A 23307-nucleotide genomic window follows, 5' to 3' on the forward strand; every position below is an offset into this window, starting at 1 on the left:
TGTGTGTGTGTGTGTGTGTGTGTGTGTTGATTTTCTAATTAACCTTGCTGGTAGAAAGAGAGCCAAAAAACAGTTATAAAAGTTTATGGCTTAACACAAACCAGCATGGTTTGTTCTCTCTCCCATGCTATATCTTACGCACATATATACATGTGCACTCACACCCATAAGAAGGAACAGTTGGGAGAGCCGACTTTTCAACTCAATTGGAAGTTACTCACCTGACAAGCTCCAAAGGGCTAGCTCCTTTTTTCTTGCCATTTCCTCTTGAACTTCACACAGCATATGTTCAATGTTCATAACCACCTCAACGAGGCTAGCCTGGGCTCCTTTAATCTCTAAAATTACCTTTTCCAGACTGATAATCTCTGAGATAGAGACCCTTAAATTATTCTGAAGCTGAGTCAAAATGTCATGTTCCCTTTTTCCAAGGTAGAGTATATGATAATTCTCAATGATGTGGTGGTCCTGGAGGGTCAGTATCCTTTGGATCCACGCTTGGGCCTCCTTCATCTTTTCCATGTTGCGTCCCATCAGGCTGATGGCAGGAGATTTACTTTTGAGCCCATTTTCTCTTTTCTCCTCTCTGGTCAACTGGGGGACTGAAAAGACTATCATGAACAACCACAGAAGGCAGGTGGGCCTTAAACCGGAGCAGAACAAAACACCAATGCCAATATTTGCCCCGAGGATATCGTGACCACTGCCAGCAGCAGCAACTTCAATTAAGTGCCTAGCTCTGAGAGCTGTGTTGGATACAAAGGAAATCTAAATGTGTGGTTTACAGTCTCCTTGAGAACGGTGGAGCCTGTAGGGGGTTGGCTCTCTCATGTCTTGCTGCTGCTCTGTTGCATTTGTCAATTCACAGGTGAGTTCACCTTGATATCACCCTGGATGTTAACCAACTATTATAGACATACATGCAGTTTGGATTCCATATCACCGCAATAAAATGAATACTGCAATAAAGTGAGTCGAATGAATTTTTTGGTTTCCCAGTGCAGAAAAAAGTTATGTTTACACTATACTTTAGTGTATTAAGTGTGCATTGTGTCTATAAACCAATGTAAATACCTTAATTAAAAAATACTTTGTTGTTAAAAAATGCTAACCATCATCTGAGCTTCCAGTGAGTCATAATCACTGATCACAGATGACCATAACAAACATAATAATAGTGAAAAAGTTTGAAATACTGTGGGAATCACCAAAATGTCATATAGAGACACAAAGTGAGCAAATGCTGTTGGAAAAATGGTACCAACTGACTTGCCCGATGCAGGGTTACCACAAATCTTCAATTTGTAAAAAAAAAAAAAAAAAAAAAAAAGCAGTATCTGTGAAGCTCAATAAAATGAGGTAAGCCTTTATTTCCTGCTGACTGGGAGTTTCCTTAACCTCTTGCTACTACCGAGTTTGAAATCAAACATCTCTGAAAGCCATAGAACTTAAAGAGTGAAAATTCTTTTTGAACAATATGAGTATTTCTGATTGTAAAAATAGTACATTTATTTTTGAAAAATTAGAAAGTTACCCAAGTATAATGAAAGGAAAAACTACTCATAATTCTACTACCTGGGATTCCTCTTTATATATCACCTGTATGGAAAAGGACATGTTACACCTCCACAGAATCTGGAGCTTAGCACTTCCTATTGCTTGACATGGTATATCCCAGCAGAAAAGATAATGGAACTTTATTCCAACCCATGTGGAATAAAGGGGGTACCCATGTGTACCCCTCTCTAAACACCCCCTCCATAACAAGCAAAGATATATATAAAGAAGAAGAATCTCTTAGATGGAGTAGAGTGACCCTGAACCCAAACTGAAAAAAAAAAAAAAAAAAAAACTCAGGGGGCAATGTACTAACTGAGAGGAAATTGATAGGTGAGGCAGTATCTAGAATGCATAAAGAATTCTCTCAAATTATCAAGAAAAAGAAAGAACCTAGTAGCCAGCCAGGCAAAAGATTTCACAAAAAAGGAAACACAAAGGGCCCCTATATGTGTGAAAAGATGCTCATCTTCACTGGTAATCAGGCATATGAAAAATTACCCACCAGGTTGGCAAAAATTCGTAAGCCTGACAATACCAAGTTTGTGGAAGGATATAGAGCAGGGGCTCCTGTATATATTCATGATGGACATAAAACTGGAACAACCACTCCTATAATTATATCTTGTAAAGAAATTCTTGCATGTGTGTATCAGGAGATATGTACAAGAAAGTTCACATTCTCATTCGTAACAGCAAAAAACTAGAAATGACTCAATTGCTCTTCAACAATGGAATATTATTATAGCAATAAAAAGGAGTGAACTTCAGCTATTCAGAAGAATCTCAAAAACGTATTTTGAAAGGTAAAAGTAAATTGAGCACTTACCATGTTCTAGGCATTGCTCTAAGTGCTTCACATAAATTATTTTGTTCACTCCTAACAACCCTACAGGATAGGGGAGGCTGCTATTAACAGCTCCCTCTTACAAATGAGGAAACTTATTCAGAGTTATTAAGTAACTTGCCCATGGTTATAGGACTAGTAAGTGGTGGTCATGGAGCTAGTAGGTGTGGGCAGTCTGCCTCCCCAGGAGTGATCCCAGGTTAGTAGCGGTAATTAGCTTCTTTTACCCTTACATAACAGTTGGGTGGTACCAGGAACTATGAAATAGTACCAAGATAGACCTAGAAGTAAGAGAGGGAGGGTGGCTTCCTTTGAATAAAAATAAAATCCAATGTTTTAGACTACAGAAGTAACAAGAGTTCTTAAATTGGAGGCATAAGAGCTTGTCTGTTTGTTTTTAACCCTTGTTCTGCTGGGAGCTTATATTACTTTTTAGGAGAAAATAGAAGCAATACATGGTGATATTTCATTTATTCATCACTACCAGAAAAAAAAGAATTGTTCTTCTGGGTAACTACTGGTTCAGATCACTAAGGGATACTCTTCTAGCATCAAAACACATTAGTTATTTATTAGCTAAATTATTTATTTAATTACTTAAATATTTCTAATGAAAACACATTTCCCTGCCTTTCTTGTTCAACTTTTCCTTGTTAACCTGAGATCATCACCATTAACCCATTTTAAATGTCAATTATTGTCCTGTGCTATCATAATTCTTTTATAGTTGCCCTCAAAAATTACTGAAATAACGGGTAACCTCTGGCCCTACTATTCAGGCTAACAACATAGAGACATTTGTATGTTCCTTTTCCATATTATCTTCATCTAAGACTCCTAGCTACCTTTCTTAGATTCAGTGAAGTTCCCCATATATGCACTGCATTTATTTGCTTCTGTGGGTTTTCTTCACCTCGGGTGCCCAACCCCACCAGCTCTTGCCATTGAAAATCTGCCATCCTCAAAGCCTAACTTAGATCCACCTGTCCAAGAAGTCATTCTTGATCCCTTCCGGTCAGAAGGAATCTCTCCCTCCTCTGGGCCACCTGGGTTGTTTGTCCATCCTCTTGCTCATTATTCCATGGCCTTTATTTAATGCTTTGCATTTACAGAACATTTTTCATACATGATCTCCAATTATCCTCACAAAAGTCTGTCATTATCGTTTTACAGATAAATAAGCAGGTTCCTAAGAGGCACAGCCACAGACCACAGCTCTCCAGCACTGCTGGACCACAGCATATCCATAAGCAAACTCTTCTGTTAAAGGGTGTAAGCAAACCATTGTGACCCTACTGGGAAATAGCCTGAGAGTTTCTATTGCTGGTTGAATGTCTAGTGTTTTTAAGATTTATAGAATACTGTAGATAAATACTATTTCTAGAATACTGTAGATGTGTACTATTTCCGAAGTATACATCCTAGCTGTCAGGAGGCAATTCTAACTCCATCAACTCAAACTCCACTAAAGAAAAGGAGTTATGAGACAAAGTTAATCTTTCTCTAACACCAACCAGGATTAGTTTAGTCCTGTGATCCCCAAACCTAGTTCAGCAGCAAAATTGACTAGGGGGCCATTGAAAAATATACATGCTTGGCCCAGACCCAGAGCTCCTGAATCAGAATCTACACAGTTGGGGCCTATACATATTTTTGTTTGTTTGTCTGTTTATTTGTTTAAAGTTTCTGTTATGATCCCAGTGATTACCCAAGTTTGGGTAGCATCAGCTTAATCCATTTATTACTATTTGGTATTACCTAGATGTGTTTTCTAGAATGACTAATGAGTATCTCCATTTAGATGTAACCCCATTCAGAGCAGAAAGAGTAATTGGCTTCGTCATCTTATGAAGGGCAGAACTTTTTCTTAGGGAAAAAGTATAGACAGCTATCTATTAATGGACTACCCACACTGTGGATTACCCACTGTGGCTTAGCTTCTCTCTATTCCTATCATGAAACTGGCCTGAGCAAAAATAGAATCATGATCAGATATAAAGCAGGTTGGTGTCCAAGCAGGAGCATAGCGAAATATATTTGGCTTATTTCTTCTTCTCCCTTCCATTAGTTCAGATGATAAAGAAGAGAATGAATTTCTGGTGGGTAGAGTCTACTTCTAAGGCTGTAAATTTTGTACTCACCACTGTAATTATTGAAACCCCGTAGCCTGGACTTACTCTTTGCCATTTCAGCACTGAAAGCCTGTAAGAAGAAAAACAGGAGAGTCATAAGTGGGGCTTTCAGCCATTGTCATCAAAATCCCTCCGTCTACCTGCACATACCACACCTGACCTCATCCACTCTGTCAATCCCCATTCCCACTGCCACAAATCTAAAGCAGCCTTTTGGTAAGTGCTAGAGAATAGCAATTCCAGCCCCAAATTATGCAGTACCACAATCTATTAGAATATCTTGGGGAAACAAGAATAGAAAAACTGGAAAAAAAAAAACCAAAATCTGGTATATAAAAAAAAAAAAAGAATGTGTATTCCAAGGCAAAATATAATCATTCATTCCACAAACATTCATGCTCTGCTTCTTGCATGTTAGACACTGAACTAAAGCTGTGGATGTGTCACTCAAGAAGAGAAATATAGGTAAATGTTCTTATAATTAACAAAACATAAATTCATTTAAAAAAGGTATATGCACACACGTTGTCTGTAGACTGAATAGATGATCAATTCTTGTAAAGTGCTTAAAACTCTACCTGGCACACAGTAAGCGTTCAATGTATGTTAGCTATTGTTGTAATTATTATTACATAATTCTATAGACAAAAAATTGTGTGTGTTGCCACACAGATCCTTTAACAGAGTGTCTTTTTTAAAAACTAATTTCTGCAAGGGTTTGGAGCCACTACCCAGTGTCTTCCTTATCTAAAGTTGATTCAATTGGCAGTAATTACTTCATTGGAAAGATGGTAAATAATGAGGTAAAGACTAGATTTGGCTTTGCACCTGAACTTTAACAATGAAGTTTCTTAATCTGTAGGACAATTTTCTTCATCAATTGTATTTGCAGCTGCTATATCCAGAGCAAAAAGCCCTCAGTCGTACCACATTTAGTACCTGGAGAGGTCATGACAGGGTATTTCTTTTGCATCCCTGTCCAAGGACTTGGAAATAAAACAAATGGGATAGCATTATCTGCTGATAAATATAACATCTGTCATATGTAAAATGAATAGAAAACATCTCTCTCTAGAAGTCATTTTCAATACCAGGATGTGGGGCACCTGGGTGGCTCAGTTGGTTGAGCGTCTGACTCTCGATATCAGCTCAGGTCATGATCCCAGGATCTTGGGATCAAGCCCCACGTCTAACTGCACTAAGCATGGAGCCTGCTTGAGTTTCTCTCCCTTTCTCTCTTTGCCCCTCTCCCCTGCTCTCTCTCTCTCTAAAGTTAAAAAAAAAAGTAAGGATGTTTTACAGGGTTAGAAACAACTAGGCAAGGCTTTTGAACTAAATGTGAAAGAAAATTGTTACTAAGTCAATGTCAATAACATAGAAAGTATGAATAGCAAGCAGATGGTCTGCAAGTGGTTTGGAAAAGTGGACCCAGACAGCAGGTATCTGGCAGATTCAGGGCTGCAGCAACTGTCCATAGCACCTAACGTGAAGGATGTCAGCAGCATGTCCCTAGAGAAGGTATTCCTTACTCTGAGACATTGTGTCTGGCGCAAAGTAGATATGCTATAAATATTTGTTAAATAGCCAAAGGAACGATGATCCATTGACTTTTATAGATACTCTGTTCCATCCAGTAAACCTTATCATCATGAAATACTGGTAGATACGAGTATTTCAGTCAGCTTGGGAGTCATTTACTCACTGTCATTCATGAATTGGAAATTTCTTAAGTGTGTGAATGTAAGTCTCACTTTATTGGAAGTTTGGTATTGGTTGATCTTCTTGAGTCAGGTCAACTCTAAATGTCTGACAAATCCATTCTCTGGAATGCAGGGACCTTGCCAAAGTAATGCCTCCTATAAGAAACTGTGTAAGTTGCTCTCTGCTCTTTCTGAAAACATACCCCTCATTGAAAGGCTTACTTAGGAATAAAACAGGTGCTTATCAGAAGGCTAGAGGTTTATACATATGTGTATACACAAGTCATATTCCAACATGGTTATAATATTGATGAAAACCTGAAGGAATGATCAATGTTCAGGGTATAATATAAATTACTGTGTAAGATATTCCTCACGAGTCACAAAACTGAAAGATGTATCATCTCTCACGTTATTTTGGTTTTTTTTTTTAACTTTTTAAATGTTTATTCATTTCCTGAGAGAAAAAGACAGAGTGCAATCAGGGGAGGGGCAGAGAGAGAGGGAGACACAGAATCTGAAGTAGACTCCAGGCTCTGAGCTGTCAGCACACAGCCCGATGCAGGGCTCGAACTCACAAACCGCGAGATGATGACCTGAGTGGAAGTTGGTTGCTTAACCAACTGAGCCACCCAGGTGCCCGTTTAGTGGTTAAGAACATACAGGCTTTGAGGTGAGACAGACCCAGGATGAATTCTTGGTTTGCCACTTGCCTAGCTGTGTGCCTATTAACCTCTTTGTATGTTTTCCCGTTTGTAAAATGGGGGTGACAATCGTGGCTTCATCACAGGATTGAAGAGAGGATAAAATGAGACAGCTTCTCCTTAGCATAATACCTGACTGATGCAATACATGGCAGCTATTTCTATTATTAATCCTTAGGAGAGCCCTCAAATTGTGGTTGACCTCTCTACTTCATTTGAACCGCCATGCACCTTCTTGTTTGTGTATTGAAGAGAATGAACCTTCTTTTCTAGCTGCAGTTAATTCCCCTTGTAGGGCTATGATACTTAATGAGCAATTCAGGGATATGGTTGGGGCATTTATCTGGGCCCACTGATAGTGCTCTGCTTTTAGGGGGAATTTCATTTAAAAGACAGGATGATTCATTTTGTCTGGAAGGCAGGCTACTTGGCTAGGTAACTCTCCGTCACCTTGCAGGTCAGCTGTGGATGAGACACAGTGGTATACTAGAGCTGGCTGACATTGGCTCACAAGAGCTCACTGAACATTTCTTCTCAACTCCACCTTCAGTGATCTCACATTCAGAGCCTGAAGTCGGCAACGAATATCAGCAAATGCTACAAACCTCCCTGTGTCTAGTCAGGCAGCAAAAGAAATAAGAACATTTACATTTGTTCCAGGAAAGAGCAAGCTAGAATAAGAATAAGTTCGTTTTCTTGTAGGGAGAGATAAAATGGCAACCACCCACATGGAGACAGGCTGGGAGGTGGAAGAGTGAGCAGTCAGAGGACTAGTGTTCGGAGCCACTCTCCCTGCCAGAGCTGAGCAAGGCCCTTTCTACCCAAAACCCAGACACACGCCTGGGAAGTTGCACTAGCACTTGGATGTTGCTATTGGCAGAATCAAAAACATGTCTTGAAAACCTATTTTAAGTTTCTGTATCTTATTTCACTTCCTTTTTTATTCTTCCTTAACATCCTGACAGTGTCTTCTCAAAGTGCCAGCTAAGCAAAAATAAAGCACAGAGACGGTACTTTAAAGGCAGAACAGCACAGCACTATATACTAATTATGCTGACTATATCAGGGAACTTTTCACAGGTTAGAAACTCAGCTTAATCTGTCCACTCTAAAACAAAAAGCTGAGCTGAAGTGAAAACAAAGGAAGCTGGACACACAGATCTCTGCACTCAGACACATGGACACACTCTCCTACACACACATCCCTCCCTTTTGCATCAGAACACAACCAACTTCCCTCTGAGGTCATCTACATAGAACTTAAGAAACAACAGATTGAATTTGGGGACAGTACCAAGGACATGGCAAAAGCTGCCAAATATATCTGTGCCGTGAAAGAATTTATAATCTAATTGGGGAAAAAAGATAGCAAACGAGTCATTTAATTTAGTATACAGTTCAGCATTCAGTGTGTCACAGCTCCTTACAGCTGATACAACAACAGCGGACCTTCATGGAGGGCTTATCTGTATGCCAAGTACCGTTCTAAGTGTCTTATGTGTATACGCTCATTTAATGCTCACAACAGCTCCCTACGAGGGTAGTTATTATTCCCACTTTATTTTACTTTTTTTTTTTTCAAATAAGCTCTACGCCCAGTTCTACAGACTCGAACTCATGACCCCAAGATCAAGAGTCACATGCTCTACCAACTAAGCCAGCCAGCTGCCCCTATTATCCCACTTTAAAGATAAGGAAATTGAGGCACAGAAAAGCAAATTAACTTGCCCAAAGAAGTTGATTGGAGAGAAGATAAAGAATTTGTTTTAAATATGTTGGATTTAAGATGACAATCAGATAACCAAATGGAAATGAGAGAGGGTTAGGTGTACAGGTCTGAAGGTGACTCAGAAGACAGGACTTTGCAGAAGTCATGGTAGAAGTTGTAAGAATACTTGTGTTCTTGTAGGGAGAGAGAAGAGAGAGGAGCAGAGGACCTCATACTAAAACTAGAAACTTGCTTACCTTTGAGGAGCAGAGGGAAGAATAAATGTCAACAAAGGAAAAGAGGGAAGTTAGGTAGCAGTGAAAAGATGGCTTCTATAATGACATTCTTTACTAGGTCAGAGATGGGCAATTTACAAAAATTAAATTCACCAAGTTAGAATATCACTGTGTTGTACAGGTGCTTAGCTCATGTCTTCACAGGAGATACTAAACAGATGTTACTGAGTGAATGAATGAATGAATGAACGAACTACAAGACGTTTCTAAGATATTAACTTACATTATAGACCTCCAGTTCTTCTGGAAAGATCACAAACTTTACGGTTAATTGTTTTTTCAAATGGCATTTGGCAAACTTTAAAACTTCATTAAACATAATCTTAGCTGCTATATTCATCCATATACCAATGCTTCCAGTCCCAAGGGCAGGAAAGGAAATGGAAGTGATATTTAATTCAAGGCATTTCTGCAAACATTCATTCACTGCCATTCCCAGTGTCTGTAGGAAAAACAGATCAGCCTTTGAGTCAAAATAAAATTTCACTTACCCCTTGATTCCCCCATATTTTATAATGCCAACCTCCCACTCTCCCTCAGGATCATGTCCATGCCTCCTCAGAGAGCAGGAAAGGCCCCCACTCCATGGGGAAACCCATTGCAGCCATAAGGTTAGATGATGATGAGATGATGAGAGGTTAGATGATGAGAAATAATTGAGGGCCTGTTTTATCCTCTTCAGGACATTTGGGCACTGTGATTTCTCCCAGTTAATGTAGCCTTGCCCATCTCCCCAGGTCAGGTCAGAGACCCAAACATCAGTTTATCCCCACTTACCTGCCACTTCCAGGTCAAAACAAAGAGCTCTTGGAAGTTTAATAAAGGAGACAGAGGGTAAAATAAGCAAGCAGCTTTATCCAGGGTCTTTAAGATATGTCCTAATGTCCTATGTAATTTCTCCTCAAGAAGTGCTAATATATTTGGCACATTTAAACTTTCCATCAACATTTCAACATCCAGACTGAATACGAGTACAGGAAGGTTGTCTGTGGAAGAGCCTCAGAAAACTGAGGGGTAGAGAGTGACTGGAGGACCAGTTTGGGTTTAGAGGGCTCTTACTCAAAGGACCAGAAATGGTGACAAAATAAAGTCAGAGAAGGGGACTGTTTGCCTTTCTCCACATCTGAGGGGGTACCCCCTACTCTTTAAATTTTATTTATTTATTTATTTATTTAGAGAGCAGGGGAGGGGCAGAGAGAGAGATGGAGAGAAAGAATACCAAGTAGGTTCCACACTATCAGCACAGAGCCCAATGTGGGGTTCAAACCTACAAACCATGAGATCATGACCTGGGCTGAAATCAAGAGTTGGATGCTCTGGGGTGCCTGGGTGGCTCAGCCGGTTGAGCATCGGACTTGGGCTCAGATCATGATCTCGCAGTTCGTGAGTCCAGCCCTGCACTGAGCTCTGTGCTGACAGCTCAGAGCCTAGAGCCTGCTTTGGATTCTGTGTCTCCCTCTCTCTCTGTCCATTCCCTGCTCATACTCTGTCTCCCTCTGCCTCTCAAAAATGAATAAATGTTAAAAAAAATTTTTTTTAATTAAAAAAAAAAAAGAGTTGGATGCTCAACCAATTGAGCCACCCAGGCACCCCATCCCCCTACTCTTTAATGTGTACATTGTATGTGCCTCAGGTGAAGAGCTGGCCAGAAAGCCAATCTCTCTCTACCACAGGCATAGGTGGGAAGATACCTTAGGTAATAGATTTACCTGGAATAATGCTGGAAGGGAAATCCCAGATCCTTCTGGCATTTAACAGATGGAGGGAAATATGGAGAGGCTGAATTCCAGGCCCTCTTACGAAAAGGCTGACAGGGTCATGGTGTGGTGAGGTGAGTGGGTGTGTAGACTGAGGGAGCCCTGATCTTTCCATGTCTCTTTGCTCACTTACAATCTAGACACGGGTTATGTAATATTTTAAATTAAACTTTTCTTTTAATTTTTTTAATGTTTATTTATTTTTGAGAGAGACAGAGAGACAGAGCATGAGCAGGGGAGGGGCAGAGAGAGAAGGAGACACAGAATCCAAAGCAGGCTCCAGGCTTTGAGCTGTCAGCACAGAGCCCAAGGTGGGGCCCGAACCCATGAACCGTGAGATCATGACCTGGGCCAAAGTCGGACGCTTAACCAACTGAGCCACCCAGGCATCCCTTAAACTTCTTAAGATAACTTGTGACAACACCTTTTCCATATTTCAGGGTGGTAGAAAATGAGGACTATCCCACTTAACAATGTTTAATAAACGTAATGACATGATGGAAATCCAGAAAGACTACACAGACTATGGAACTATGTAAAGACAAACTTATTTTGCACTTACTGTTGTCAGTTTGGGGTATCTTAAATGCCATAACACATGGTATACATATTGACAGGACAATTTAAATCCTTTTGTGATCAGTACCAACTGAGACTCTTGAGGTATCTCAGTAATTTTTTGGTTAAATTCCAATTCTATTTCTTCTCCTGCTTGTTGTAGAATTGATGTCGACACGGGTCCGAACTTAAGACCATACAGTGGATTTACAGAATTAACAATTACATCTGTCTGAAAAGAAAAAAAAAATGGATAGGAATCTTTGTTAAATTACTCTTTCTTAAATTTTATTTTGCTGAGGAGCTTTTAAAAATACTGTTGAAGACCCTAAATTCACAAAATATCATTTGACAGTGGATAGAAACTCTTAAGTCCAAAGAATGACCATTTGATTGCCATGAGTCCATTTGTCCGATTCAGAAATTAGGTAAAATGTATAAATGATACAATTTTTTATTGCAAACATCTGTCAACTCCTTGCTGCCTTATACACCCTATATTCCAAGATTCTAAGCATCTCCTGTGATTTGCTTTAACCTTTATCAAGAAATGGTTTCATTCCCTGCCCCATTTTACTATTTTTGTGTGAATTGTGTTTTGTTTTACAGAGAGTAGAAATAAAATTTCTCAGCAAATTTCTACCTCCTGATGTTTTTATTTATATTTTTAAAATTTTTTTAATGTTTATTTATTTTTGAGAGAGACAGAGTGTGAGTGGGGGAGGGGCAGAGAGAGAGAGAGGGAGACACAGAATCTGAAGCAGGCTCCAGGCTAGCAGCAAAGCTGGAACTCACAAACCTGTGACATCATAATTTAAACCCAAATTGGCCACTTAACTGACTGAGCCACCCAGACGCCCCCTGATGTTTTTATTTTTAAGGTAAGCAGTACATGGTTAAAGAAAGTACAAATGAGTTGAAAAAAGTCTTCAGTGGAAATAGGCCTCCCTCGTGCTGGGTTCCCTGGATGCCTCACTCACCCACCTGTCCTACAGGCAACTGCTCTTACCTGTTCTTCGTCTGTCCTTTCAGCAATGAGCTGCACATACACATGGGCTGTATTTTCAGTAAAATCACCTCCTAGGCATCCCTGAGAGCTGTGTGACAGGGGGTGGTGGCCTTATTTCCCCTCATGCTCAAATCCTCCTAAATCATCCTGATGGCTTTGGCCCTCTTTGCGGGCAACCCAGGTACTTTTCATGGATGTTAATGAATGCTTCGTTTTGAAAGTGCGATCGGAATTTCCAATCTGGGGGCACTGGCACCCTTTAAAAATTTTATAGTTCTTGGGGCGCTTCGGTGGCTCAGTCAGTTAAGCGTCTGACTTCAGCTCAGGTCATGATCTCACAGCTTGTGGGTTTGATCCCCAAGTCAGGCTCTGTGCTGACAGCTCAGAACCTAGAGCCTGCTTCAGATTCTGTGTCTCCTTCTCTCTCTCTCTGCCCCTCCCCAACTCACACTCTGTCTCTCTCTCTCTCAAAAAATAAATAAAACATTAAAAAAAATTTTTTTTTTAATTTTATGGTTCTTAATGGTGGTGGCAATAAGTAAATAGAATAAAATTTTAAGGTCCTTAATGGTGCTGGCAGTAAGTAAATAGAATAAAATTTTACTTTTATAAAAATAAAAGTAAACTGAAAGGGGTAAGTTATTCAACTAGGATATCTCCACTTTAATTTTAAAAAAGTTTTTTTTAATGTTTATTTATTTGTGAAAGAGAGAGAGACAGAGAGCGAGGGAGACACAGAATCCGAAGCAGGCTCCAGGCTCCCAGCTGTCAGCACAGAGCCTGACACAGGGCTTGAACTCATGAACCGTGAGATCATGACCTGAGCTGAAGTCAAATGCTTAACCGACTGAGCCACCCAGGCGCCCCTCCACTTTAATTTTAAAGTGGCATATTAATGGGGCACCTGGGTGGCTCAGTCGGTTAGGCATGTGACTCTCAGTTCCGGTTCAGGTCATGATCTCACTGTTTCGTGAGTTCAAGCCCTGCGTTGGGCTCTGCATGATAATCGGAGCCTGCTTGGGTTTCTTTCTCTCTCTCTCTCTCTCCCCCTCGCACTCTCTGCCCCTCCCCTGCTCACACTGTCTCCGTCTCTCTCAAAATAAATAAACTTAAAAAATTTTTTTAAGTGGCATATTAATGACTTATTGAATAAATGTTTCATCTTGTGGGGTGGGTCCCCTCAGTCTTCTTCTCTAATTGTCTTGCTGGCGATTTGGGGTATTTTCTCACTTATGATTAAGTCTATTTGATTGTGGCCATAGGAGAAACTTAAGTGTGACATCACTGGTCAGAAATAAAAAGAATATAGCCTTATATTCTTTCTCTTCCTCTTCCCTGCTGCCCCTTAACTTTTTCATCAATAATTTGCTGAACACCTAGATGCATGCATGCCCAGACTGGGCCCTGGGGCCACAGAGATGAACAAGTCATGATCCCCATCCTTAAGGTGCTCTGCCCAACAGGGGAGCTTCACTAACCCAGAAATATCCAGGTTCATGTTACCCTGATTCTCTCTCCTCCTTGCCAGGGCCCTCACTTTTGTGCCCAATGAGCCCTGGCTAAATGCTAAGTTACCCTCTGTATTCTCCACAACCCCTGACACATAGCAGTATACTAAGTATACAACTTACAGCTTCACCAGATCTCCTGACTGGTCCTGACCAGTCCTGACTTGTCTCGTCCATTATTTTCAGTCTGTCACCACTTCTGCGTCTCTCTGATCAAGTCCTTCTAAGCAGCCAGGCTGCCACTCTCATCAGTTTATACCCATCATAACTTGAGATCAAATTCAAAACCCATGTCTCCTGAAGTAATCTTTCTTGGTCTACTACATTCTTGTCACAAATTTACATACTCTTAAATACTGCGAATTTATTTTGTATTGAGACTTTTTTGTTTAATAATGATAGGTTGCTTCAGAAATGTTCAGATGGTTTGTTTCCCCAATGGGATTTTTCAAATAGAGAATTTTTTTCTTACATAAAAAGAGGATAATAGGGGCGCCTGGGCGACTCAGTCTGTTAAGCATCTGACTCTCGATATGCGTTCAGGTCCTGATCTCACGGTCGTGAGATTGACCCCCACATCAGGCTCTGTGCTAAGTGTGGAGCCTGCTTATGATTCTCTCTCTCCCTCTCTCTCTGCCCCTTCCCCACTCACACTCTCTCCTCCTCAAAATAAATAAATAAACATTTTTAAAAAGTATAATAGATTTCAAGTTCCTTGGAATCAAAGATTGCTCTATTTCCTCATGCTACCTAAGAATAATGACAATAATAATCATAAATAGTTATCATGTGCCAAGCTCTATTCTAAACATTTTATGTGTATTGATTCATGCTCTAAGATATAAGTGCTATGATTATTCTCATTTTACAGGTGGGGAGACCCAGGACCGAAGACAAATGAACTCGATTCGGATCACCCAGTTAGCAAATGGCACAGCTGGCATTCAAATCCAGAGGGACTGTCTCTGAAGTTCATACTCTTAGCCTTAACAAGACGCTTTCTAAACAGCATCTGAAATAGTATGTATTAAGAAAAATACCTGAGTGGTTCGTTTGGTTAAGTGTCCAACTCTTGATTTGGACTTAGGTCATGAACTCATAGCCCATGAATTTGAGCCCGAGTCAGGCTCCACACTGACAGTGCAGAGGCTGCTCAGGATTCTCTCTCTCTCACTTTCTCTGCCCCTCTCCCATTTGTGCTCCCCATACCTGCCTGTCTCTTTCTCAAAATAAGTAAACAAACATTAAAAAAAAAATACTTGGTAGGTAACCAGGGATCTCCTTTGGCAGTGCAAGAGATCAGAAACAAAGACTCACCTCCTGCTGTTCAATGTAGCCCTGGACAATCTGGAGAGTCAAATTGTTTACAATAATCGTGTTGACAGGTGGGGTGGCTTCTTGGTTCACCCGGGCTCCTGGCTTGTTCACCCCTAGGATTACTTCTGAAGCATTTTTAAAGGCAACAACAGTAGGGTACTCATTGCTTACCAGGTGAATTTCTTTCAAATTACCAGCCAGTTGCTTCCTTTGGAAATAAAAACTGATAGTTTCCACAATGGTCTGTGTACACAAGTCCAGAGGGAACTGGAAAATCCCAGAGCTCAGGGCTGGAATCGCTACTGTCTCAACGTCTGACTCGGTAAGGGTGACATAATTCAGAATATTTCTAATGGCCTTCTGCAGCTTACAGACACATCTCTGACGATCTCTTGCCACCCACCGGGGCCCGACAGCATGGATAATTAACTTGCAGGGAAGTCTCCCTGCTCTTGTGATAACTATGTTACCAGTTGGTATTTTACCAAATCTGGAAATAAACCTTCGGCTCTCCTCTTGGATTTCAGGGCCTCCAGCATTCACCAGGGCCTGGGCCAGGCCTCCTGCGTGAATAAGTTCTTCATTGGCTGCGTTCACCACAGCATCAACAGTGTGTCTGGTGAGGTCATCCCTCCAAACAGATAACTCCAACCCAGGAATGAGCATTTCTCTGAAGACTTGCAGAGACTCACTGTTACCTTCTGGGGATGGAGAGATGAGGGTACAGATACAGTCAAATTTATTCTGAAGGACTTCACACAGCTGACTCTCATTATTTTTTAAAATTGTGAAGACATTGTGATCAATGGGAATTTGCCAACCATAGCCTTCTTCAAGAGTGGCAGTCTCTGGAAAAGGAGAGAGAATAAAAAATAAATGAGCAAGGGTTCCTTTGCAAAGGATGTAATTCCATTTCACACCAGGACACTGAGCTTCCCACGTGCAAAAGAGATGAACTTCCTCTCGCCCCCTTCCTGGTTCTCTTTTTCAACCAGACATGTAACTAGACCACGTATATACAAGAGTTGTTCATGAGAGGTCACCTATAAAGTGCTTAGTTTTGTGTCTGGCACACAGTAAGTACTCAGTAAATGGTAGGTTACAGTGATGGTGGTGAGAAAACTATGTGTATGGGGACTCCCGAATTCCTAAAATCTATGTAAATACGGTGATTCTGGGAACCCATGCTTAAGGCCTATGTATGGAAAAGGACCTAATTATGAGTCAAATATATATGGAGGCTTTATTCCTAACTTGTTTGCTTTTGTCAGTGTCTCAGTTTGGGTTCTTTTAAAGCAGGCTCTGAAATAAGGATTTGAGTGTAAGTTTATTCGGGAGGTGACCCTAGAAAACACCAGGGGTGGGTGAGGATGAGGAGGGTGGAGTGAAAAGGAAGTAAGACCTGCAAGGAAGGAAATGAATACAGGGTGTGTTACAAAGCAAATGAAGTTTCACTTCACTAGGGGGCAGTGCAGATCATGTGTCTCAGTTCTACCACCAGAGGGGTAAAACCTGATATTTATTCAACTTCCATCAGTCACCGGTTGAGGATGCTTCTGTGGGGGCATGGTCCAGCAAGTGTGTGGAGCACTGATAGTGCTACAGTAAATGATTCTTCATCATACTCTACTTTCATGGCACAATTCTGGTGGAATTAAACCTAAGAAGTATTTTTATTGTATGTGGCAGATAAGATGTGCTGCTCGGACCCCCCTCCCCCAAACTTCAATGCAGTTATGAAGGGAGGAATAGGGTAAGGTAACAGCTTCCAGTTGTTAGTCGTCCCTCAGGGTCCATGTCAGCTTTCCAGCCAAGGTCACAGTATCCTCAGGGTGGCACCCATCAACGGCTGAGCCCGGTCATTCACGTTCAACATAGGGCTTCTGTAATGGGTACTTTCAGGCTGGCAGAGCTCTGCCAGGTTTTCATTATAGTCTCCACCACCCAGTCTGGTTTCTTTTCTTTTCCTTTCACAATAAACCTTGTGTACCCCTAACTCCATCTCAGTTTCTGCTTCCTGGAGAAACCAACCTGTGACACTGTATTTCATGAAGCCTAAGCCATCATTATCACATGCCACTGAGAGAGGAAACAACGATGCCAGTTAAGCCAAGGCACTCTACTGACCGTTAGGGAGTAACCCTATTTCAGAGATGTGAAAAAATGTGTGTCACAAAACAGATAAAATAGTAAGTAATTACATTTTACTTCAACTCCCATTTTTAATCTGAGCCACCTAGAAAGATCTCTGGTGGCCTCAGTCTCTGGTGGCAGCATATGAATAGTCAAATCAAGTTGGCCTGTGCTTTGTTCAAAAATCTCACATGGGCCACTCCTGTGATTAGGCAGGTTCCATTCGGCTCATAAAACTTGCTAAGCACAAGGACAATCAGTGGGTCACTTCTGGCCAATATCAGCTCTGGGGCTGTGGTCAGTAGAGTCTCACATCTGGTGGGCAAAGCAAAAGATCAATGGGAGCACTAAGAGAATACGCCTGCTGGTGTCACACTGCCCCTGAAGCAGTCTCCCTTCTGAGGAATGTGCTGGGTCACCATGATGTCCTCTCACACCTGAGCACCTGGGGAGGGAGGACACATTCTGCTTCTAGATTCCCCTTTCTCCAAGGAGGAAAGGCCTAAGCAGAGATCCGCTGAAACAAGAGTGAGGTGATCCTACCTGATTTCTCACTGTAAGCCACTGCTCCAGGACCCTGTGATAAATAAAATGGTTTTTAAAAAATTGCAAATGAACGACTACAGAATTACTTATAACAATTACAGCCTAATAAATACATAGCAACAAAAACCCCACAAAAAGCACTAAGTTTGAGGGGGAAGGGGAACACGTGTTTGTTTAATCTGTGTACCTGACATACTTGAAATACTAAATGTCCCAGCAAACACTGACCCTACCCTACTTCCCTGAAGGCCAATGAACTTCTAATTCAGGGTGAGATGAAGGGTTGGAGATTAACACTTGAAAAGGTCCAAAGGTCACAAACCAAAATGACCCCAAACTCCCAGAGAGGCCTCCAATCTCCAAAGGTTTGCGGGGTTTCACTAGACAAAACAGGAGACATGGGCACATGAACCTCATCAGCTACACCTCCCCATCTACCAGTAAGGACCTACTTTCAATGGTTTATTTCAGGACACAAGCCTGAACATAGAATTTTCAGTTTAAACTCATGAGGTGCCTTTTCTCTATTCTCTGATTTTCAGTCCTCTCCTATCTTCCCCAACTCATCCTGCAAAGGCAGAATTGCTGAATGAGTAGATAGAATCAAAACGATACTGAGATGACATTTTTTTAAAAATCACCCATCCTTGGGGCACCTGGGTGGCTCAGTGGGTTAAGTGTCTGACTCTTGATCTCAGCTCAGGTCTTGATCTCAGAGTCAGGAGTTCAAGCCCCGTTGAGCTCCGTTTGTTTGAAAAGCAAACAAACAAACGAACAAACCACGCCCATTCTCATGTTGACTCTGTTGCTTACATTAGCACATTCTTGATTGCCCATCTCTCACATGGTGCAAGGTAAAAACTTTCATTGGGCTATTAAAACCAAAGAAGAATGCCCAGTAGAACTAAAGACCCCAGGATTCTGTTACAGGAAAAACTATTCATGTGCTGATCAAAGTTCATCATGTGTAGATACTTACACTTTCTACCTTGGAAAAGTCCATCCTCTAGGCCCCTGGGGTCTTTAACCGCTTATACTCTGTTTTGTGTTTCCAAGCATAAACTTGTCATTCCCAAATATGGTTGCCTGCTTCTAGGAATGAATAGAAACGATGAAATAAGCACGGACTAGTTTCTCAGGGAATTTGCTAAGAATACACCATAGGAAGACTAAATATGATTTCTGATCTTGAGTAGTTTTTAATTTCATTGGTGAAGAAGCACACATTGTTTTTGCTGCTGTTGTTGCTGTTCGTTCGCCTTCTATCCTTCACAGAGAGGTTCCGGTTGAAACCTTCCCCGTAGTTCAGAGAAAGAAAAGAGCTATGTGGACAACAGCAGGGAAACCTTTATGGGAAGAGGCAAGGGCAGAGCCAGGCCTTGAAACATGGAGCAAGCTTTTACATATCTAGGAGAGGAGGATGAAACCAAGAGGTAGGATTGAGAACTGCATTCAAAAGAAAAAAAAATGACGAAAAACCGGACTTACGAGTGCATGAAGACGCCTGAAGGGTATCTAAAGAAAGAAGAAATTGTGCTTGTGCCAGTGAAGAGTGTGTGTTACTAAGTTTGTGATAAATATCCTTGATCAAAGTACAAAGCGGAATGTCAGGGGCGCCTGGGTGACTCATTCAGATGAGCAGCTGGCTGACTCTTGGATTTTGGCTCAGGTCATGATCTCACAGTCGTGGGATTGAGCCCTGCCTGGGCTCCGTGCTGGCAGGATGGAGCCTGCCTGGGATTCTCTCACTCTCTGCCCCTCACCCACTTGTGGTCTCTCTCAAACTAAATAAGACTTAAAAAAAGGGGGGGGGATATTCTGGATAAAAATCAGAAACTCTCAAAAAATGTATCTTAAAAATTGTCCCTCTAATAGGGAGGAATTGAAGACTGGCAAGTTTTAGGAGAATGATGATGGCAATGCTTGAAGATACAGTTGCTCACCTTTGTTGCCCACATAGTTGCCTTCAGGCCTCTGAAATGATTTCTAATGCCTCTGTTGCAGAAAACTTTTGTTGCACTATCGACAGCAGCACAGCACTATCATTCTTTTATTGATTTATTGATTTACTGATTTATTTATGAGAGTGAGAGAGCGAGAGAGCATGAGCCAGGGGAGGGACAGAGAGAGAGAGGAAGACACAGAATCCGAAGCAGGCTCCAGGCTCTGAGCTGTCAGCACACAGCCCAACGTGGGGCTCAAACTTACAAACCATGAGAGCATGACCTGAGTGGAAGTTGGATGCTTAACCAACTGAGCCACCCAGGCGCCCCCCCAGAGCACTAATTATTCTTAAGAATCAGGAAAAGTTGGGGCGCCTGGGTGGCGCAGTCGGTTAAGCGTCCGACTTCAGCCAGGTCACGATCTCGCGGTCTGTGAGTTCGAGCCCCGCGTCAGGCTCTGGGCTGATGGCTCGGAGCCTGGAGCCTGTTTCCGATTCTGTGTCTCCCTCTCTCTCTGCCCCTCTCCCGTTCATGCTCTGTCTCTCTCTGTCCCAAAAATAAATAAAAAAAAAAAAAAGTTGAAAAAAAAAATTAAAAAAAAAAAAAAGAATCAGGAAAAGCAGCAAGTCCAATAGAATCCCAAAATGCAACGACAAGATACATTTCTGCCTTTAGAGGGCACTGCTGTTTTCACAAAAGAAGGATGGCTTCAGTGTCTGCTTGGCTATGGGCTTCCAGTGGGCTTTTGCTTTAGATGCTGTTGTACTTGTTTTTCCTTCAGATCTAGGGATTTTCCTTGAAGACCTAGGGATAGACTTGGCAGTGGGAGTGGGGTTCACTTAAGCCCAAAGAAATTAGAAACAAGGAACATATTGCCCCATTCAGTCTCTTCCAATTTAAAAACAACAGTAAGAACAAATGCCTTCCCGATTTTCCATCAATGGTTCCTATTCTTTCTCTCCGTGGGTAGTATGAAGGAGTTGGCTCTCCTCTTAACCATCTGCATGCTCGGCACACTGTAGTCTGGCTCTCCATCTCACCCCAGCACTCCTCCATATGGTTAATCTCAGCAGTCTATCTTTTGTCTTAATCTTTACTTGACGGTTCTCTACAGCATTTCATTCTTTGTTTCCTGAAACTCTGCCTTCTTGGCTTCTCCTATGCCAACTTCCCTGGGTTCTTTTGTTACCTCTCACCTTGCCTTTACAGGCCTTTTGCCTGGATTCACTTCCATGGTCTACTCTTTAATTGAATGCCCCAGAAATCTGTCTGACCGGTGCTTCTCAGCTCATTCGACCCACTCTCCAAGGGTGATCACATCCACTCTCAAGGCTCCAACTCACCAGTCACAAATATGACTTCCATACCTATCTCTCTCTAGGCTATGCTTCTCCTGATCCTCAATTTTCAACTTCACCTGGATGTCCCATAGTCCCCTCACACACAGCCTCTGCAAAACTAGACCCATAATCTCTCCCTCCCTACTCCCTAACCCCTACTGTTCTCACCAGCCCCTCCAAAATCCACACATTATCTCCTGGATTCCACAGTACAGTAAATGATATACCATTTTCCCACTCAAATCAGAAATCTAGAATCTTCTCCATTGTGCCATATTCAACCCATCACTGGGTCCTGACCACCTAAATTACTTTCACATTTGCCCCTACTCTCCTTGCCCACTGACAAAATTTCATTTCAGGGCCTCAGAGCCTGTTGCCTTGAGGCAATATATTCTTTTTAAAGATTGAAATGTAGGGGCTCCTGGGTGGCTCAGTCAGTTAAGCTTTAAGCATCCAACTCATGGTATCAGCTCAGGTCATGATCTCACAGTTCGTGAGTTCAAGCCCCACATCAAGCTCTGTGCTGTCAGCACAGAGCCTGCTTGCAATTTTCTCCCTCCTGTGCATGCGCGTGCACTCTCTCTCTCTCTCTCTCAAAATAAATAAATAACCTTAAAGAAAATAAAGATTGAAATGTATTCAAGTTTACACTTTATTGTTTGAGCAGGTATAATGTTTACTGGTTCACATTTACAACAAATTGAAAAGTCTCCCTCCTGTACCCCTAAGCTTCCTTCCCAGATGCAATCAATGTTATTAGCTTGTCATGGATCCTTTCAGAGGCATTTTTACACACAAGGTAGCATCTTTTACACACTCTTCTGCATTTTGCCTTTTTTCATGTCATGTATCTTTGAGATCTTTCCATGTTACCACATAAAGGGTTTCTTCATTCTTTTTGCTGCTTTTTACATTCTATTGTATAGATGCACTATAAGCTATTAAACTTTTAGGTCTCCCTATTTATGGATAGTTAAGGAGTTCCCAATCTTCTGCTATTGTAATAAAGGCTGTAAAGAACAACTTTGTACTTAGGTCAATTGACACAGGTGTTAACTGATCAATGAGCATATACTTTTAAAAATATGGGTACTAAAAAAACTTGAAATTACCTACATACCTCCTATCCTATTTCTATTGGTCGGCATTGACCCAGACACTTCCTCTGTCCCATCTCACCTCCTCCAAGACCAAGTGCCCCTCCCTCTGTGCTTCAGACCCAGGGATCCTAGTGCCTCAGATGCTCCCCACCCCTCACTCTTAATTAAGATTCTGCTTCCAACTTACTCTTGGAGGCCTTCAAAAGATTTTGCTTCTTTATTCACAAGTCCACCTTCCTTTCCCAGCCCCTGAGGTCAGGGCCTCTGCTCTTATCTTTATTCCCTGGTACGCAGGACGTTACCCAGGTCGGTACTGTTAGCCAAATCGAGGCCTCAGGGTACAAAAGTCCCAAGGGCCACTCTAAAGATAGAGTTGGAGGGAGATAACTGCTGACATGTCATAATGCAGGTAAACAAATTCAAATTTTAAAAGAAATGTAGGTACGTTTTACCCGAATTCACAATGTGAATTACATTTTCGCCGCAAATAATAGTAACAACAAGAAGAGTTAATAAAAGGAATCATAAACACAGGAGAAACTTAGTTTGACGTAGAGCTCTGCGCCGTCCCCATCCTCACAAGGGGACGCAGGGCCCTGGGAACCCCCACCCCCACCCCGCCCGAGCCCGCAGGAGAGAAGCGGCAGCGCCCCCCGACCCTAGGCCGGCGGCGGGTCAGGGGCTGAGGGGCTTGGACCTACTCACCCGGCGGGCGGGCCACAGCAGGGAGGGCAGCCCAGAGAGGAGGGGGAACGACTCTGCAGAAACGGGGAGGGATTTCCGGAAAAGCGAAACTGAAACTTTGCGGCCCAGGGCGGCGGGGAGCGGCGCACTCGCGCCCCGGCCTACACGCACCCCCGGAGCCCGACGACGCCGAGAGCCATGGCCTCGACCCTCCGTTCTCCGTCCCCGCTGCTGGTGCGGGTGTCCGAGTCCAGCCCCCGAACACGCTTGAAGCTGGGAATCTACTTCCAGAGCCAGAACTCTGGCGGCGGGGAGTGCACCGTCCAGCCCCTCGACCCCAGGGACCAGGTCACCTTCCAGGTGACGTTCATGGAAAGGGAAGGTGAGCATCGGGCCGCTGCGGGTGCAAAGGGACCCGGCCCTGAGGGATTCCAAGCAGACCCAGGTCAAGGTGACGTAGGAGAC

General features: G+C 42.2%; 1 protein-coding gene across 1 annotated transcript in view; it reads right to left on the reverse strand.

Moving 5' to 3' along the window:
* The window catches only part of PARP9 (poly(ADP-ribose) polymerase family member 9), a 36410-nt gene that overhangs the window by 12958 nt on the left and 145 nt on the right, over positions 1-23307 (reverse strand). Inside the window, 7 exon segments of the mRNA XM_049628287.1 lie at positions 222-602; positions 4546-4606; positions 9168-9386; positions 11264-11491; positions 15094-15941; positions 17770-17803; positions 22864-23307. Coding sequence (XP_049484244.1) covers positions 222-602; positions 4546-4606; positions 9168-9386; positions 11264-11491; positions 15094-15941; positions 17770-17803; positions 22864-23307 — 2215 coding nt within the window.

This window comes from Panthera uncia, chromosome C2 (assembly GCF_023721935.1).
Source record: "Panthera uncia isolate 11264 chromosome C2, Puncia_PCG_1.0, whole genome shotgun sequence".
Lineage (NCBI taxonomy): Eukaryota > Metazoa > Chordata > Mammalia > Carnivora > Felidae > Panthera > Panthera uncia.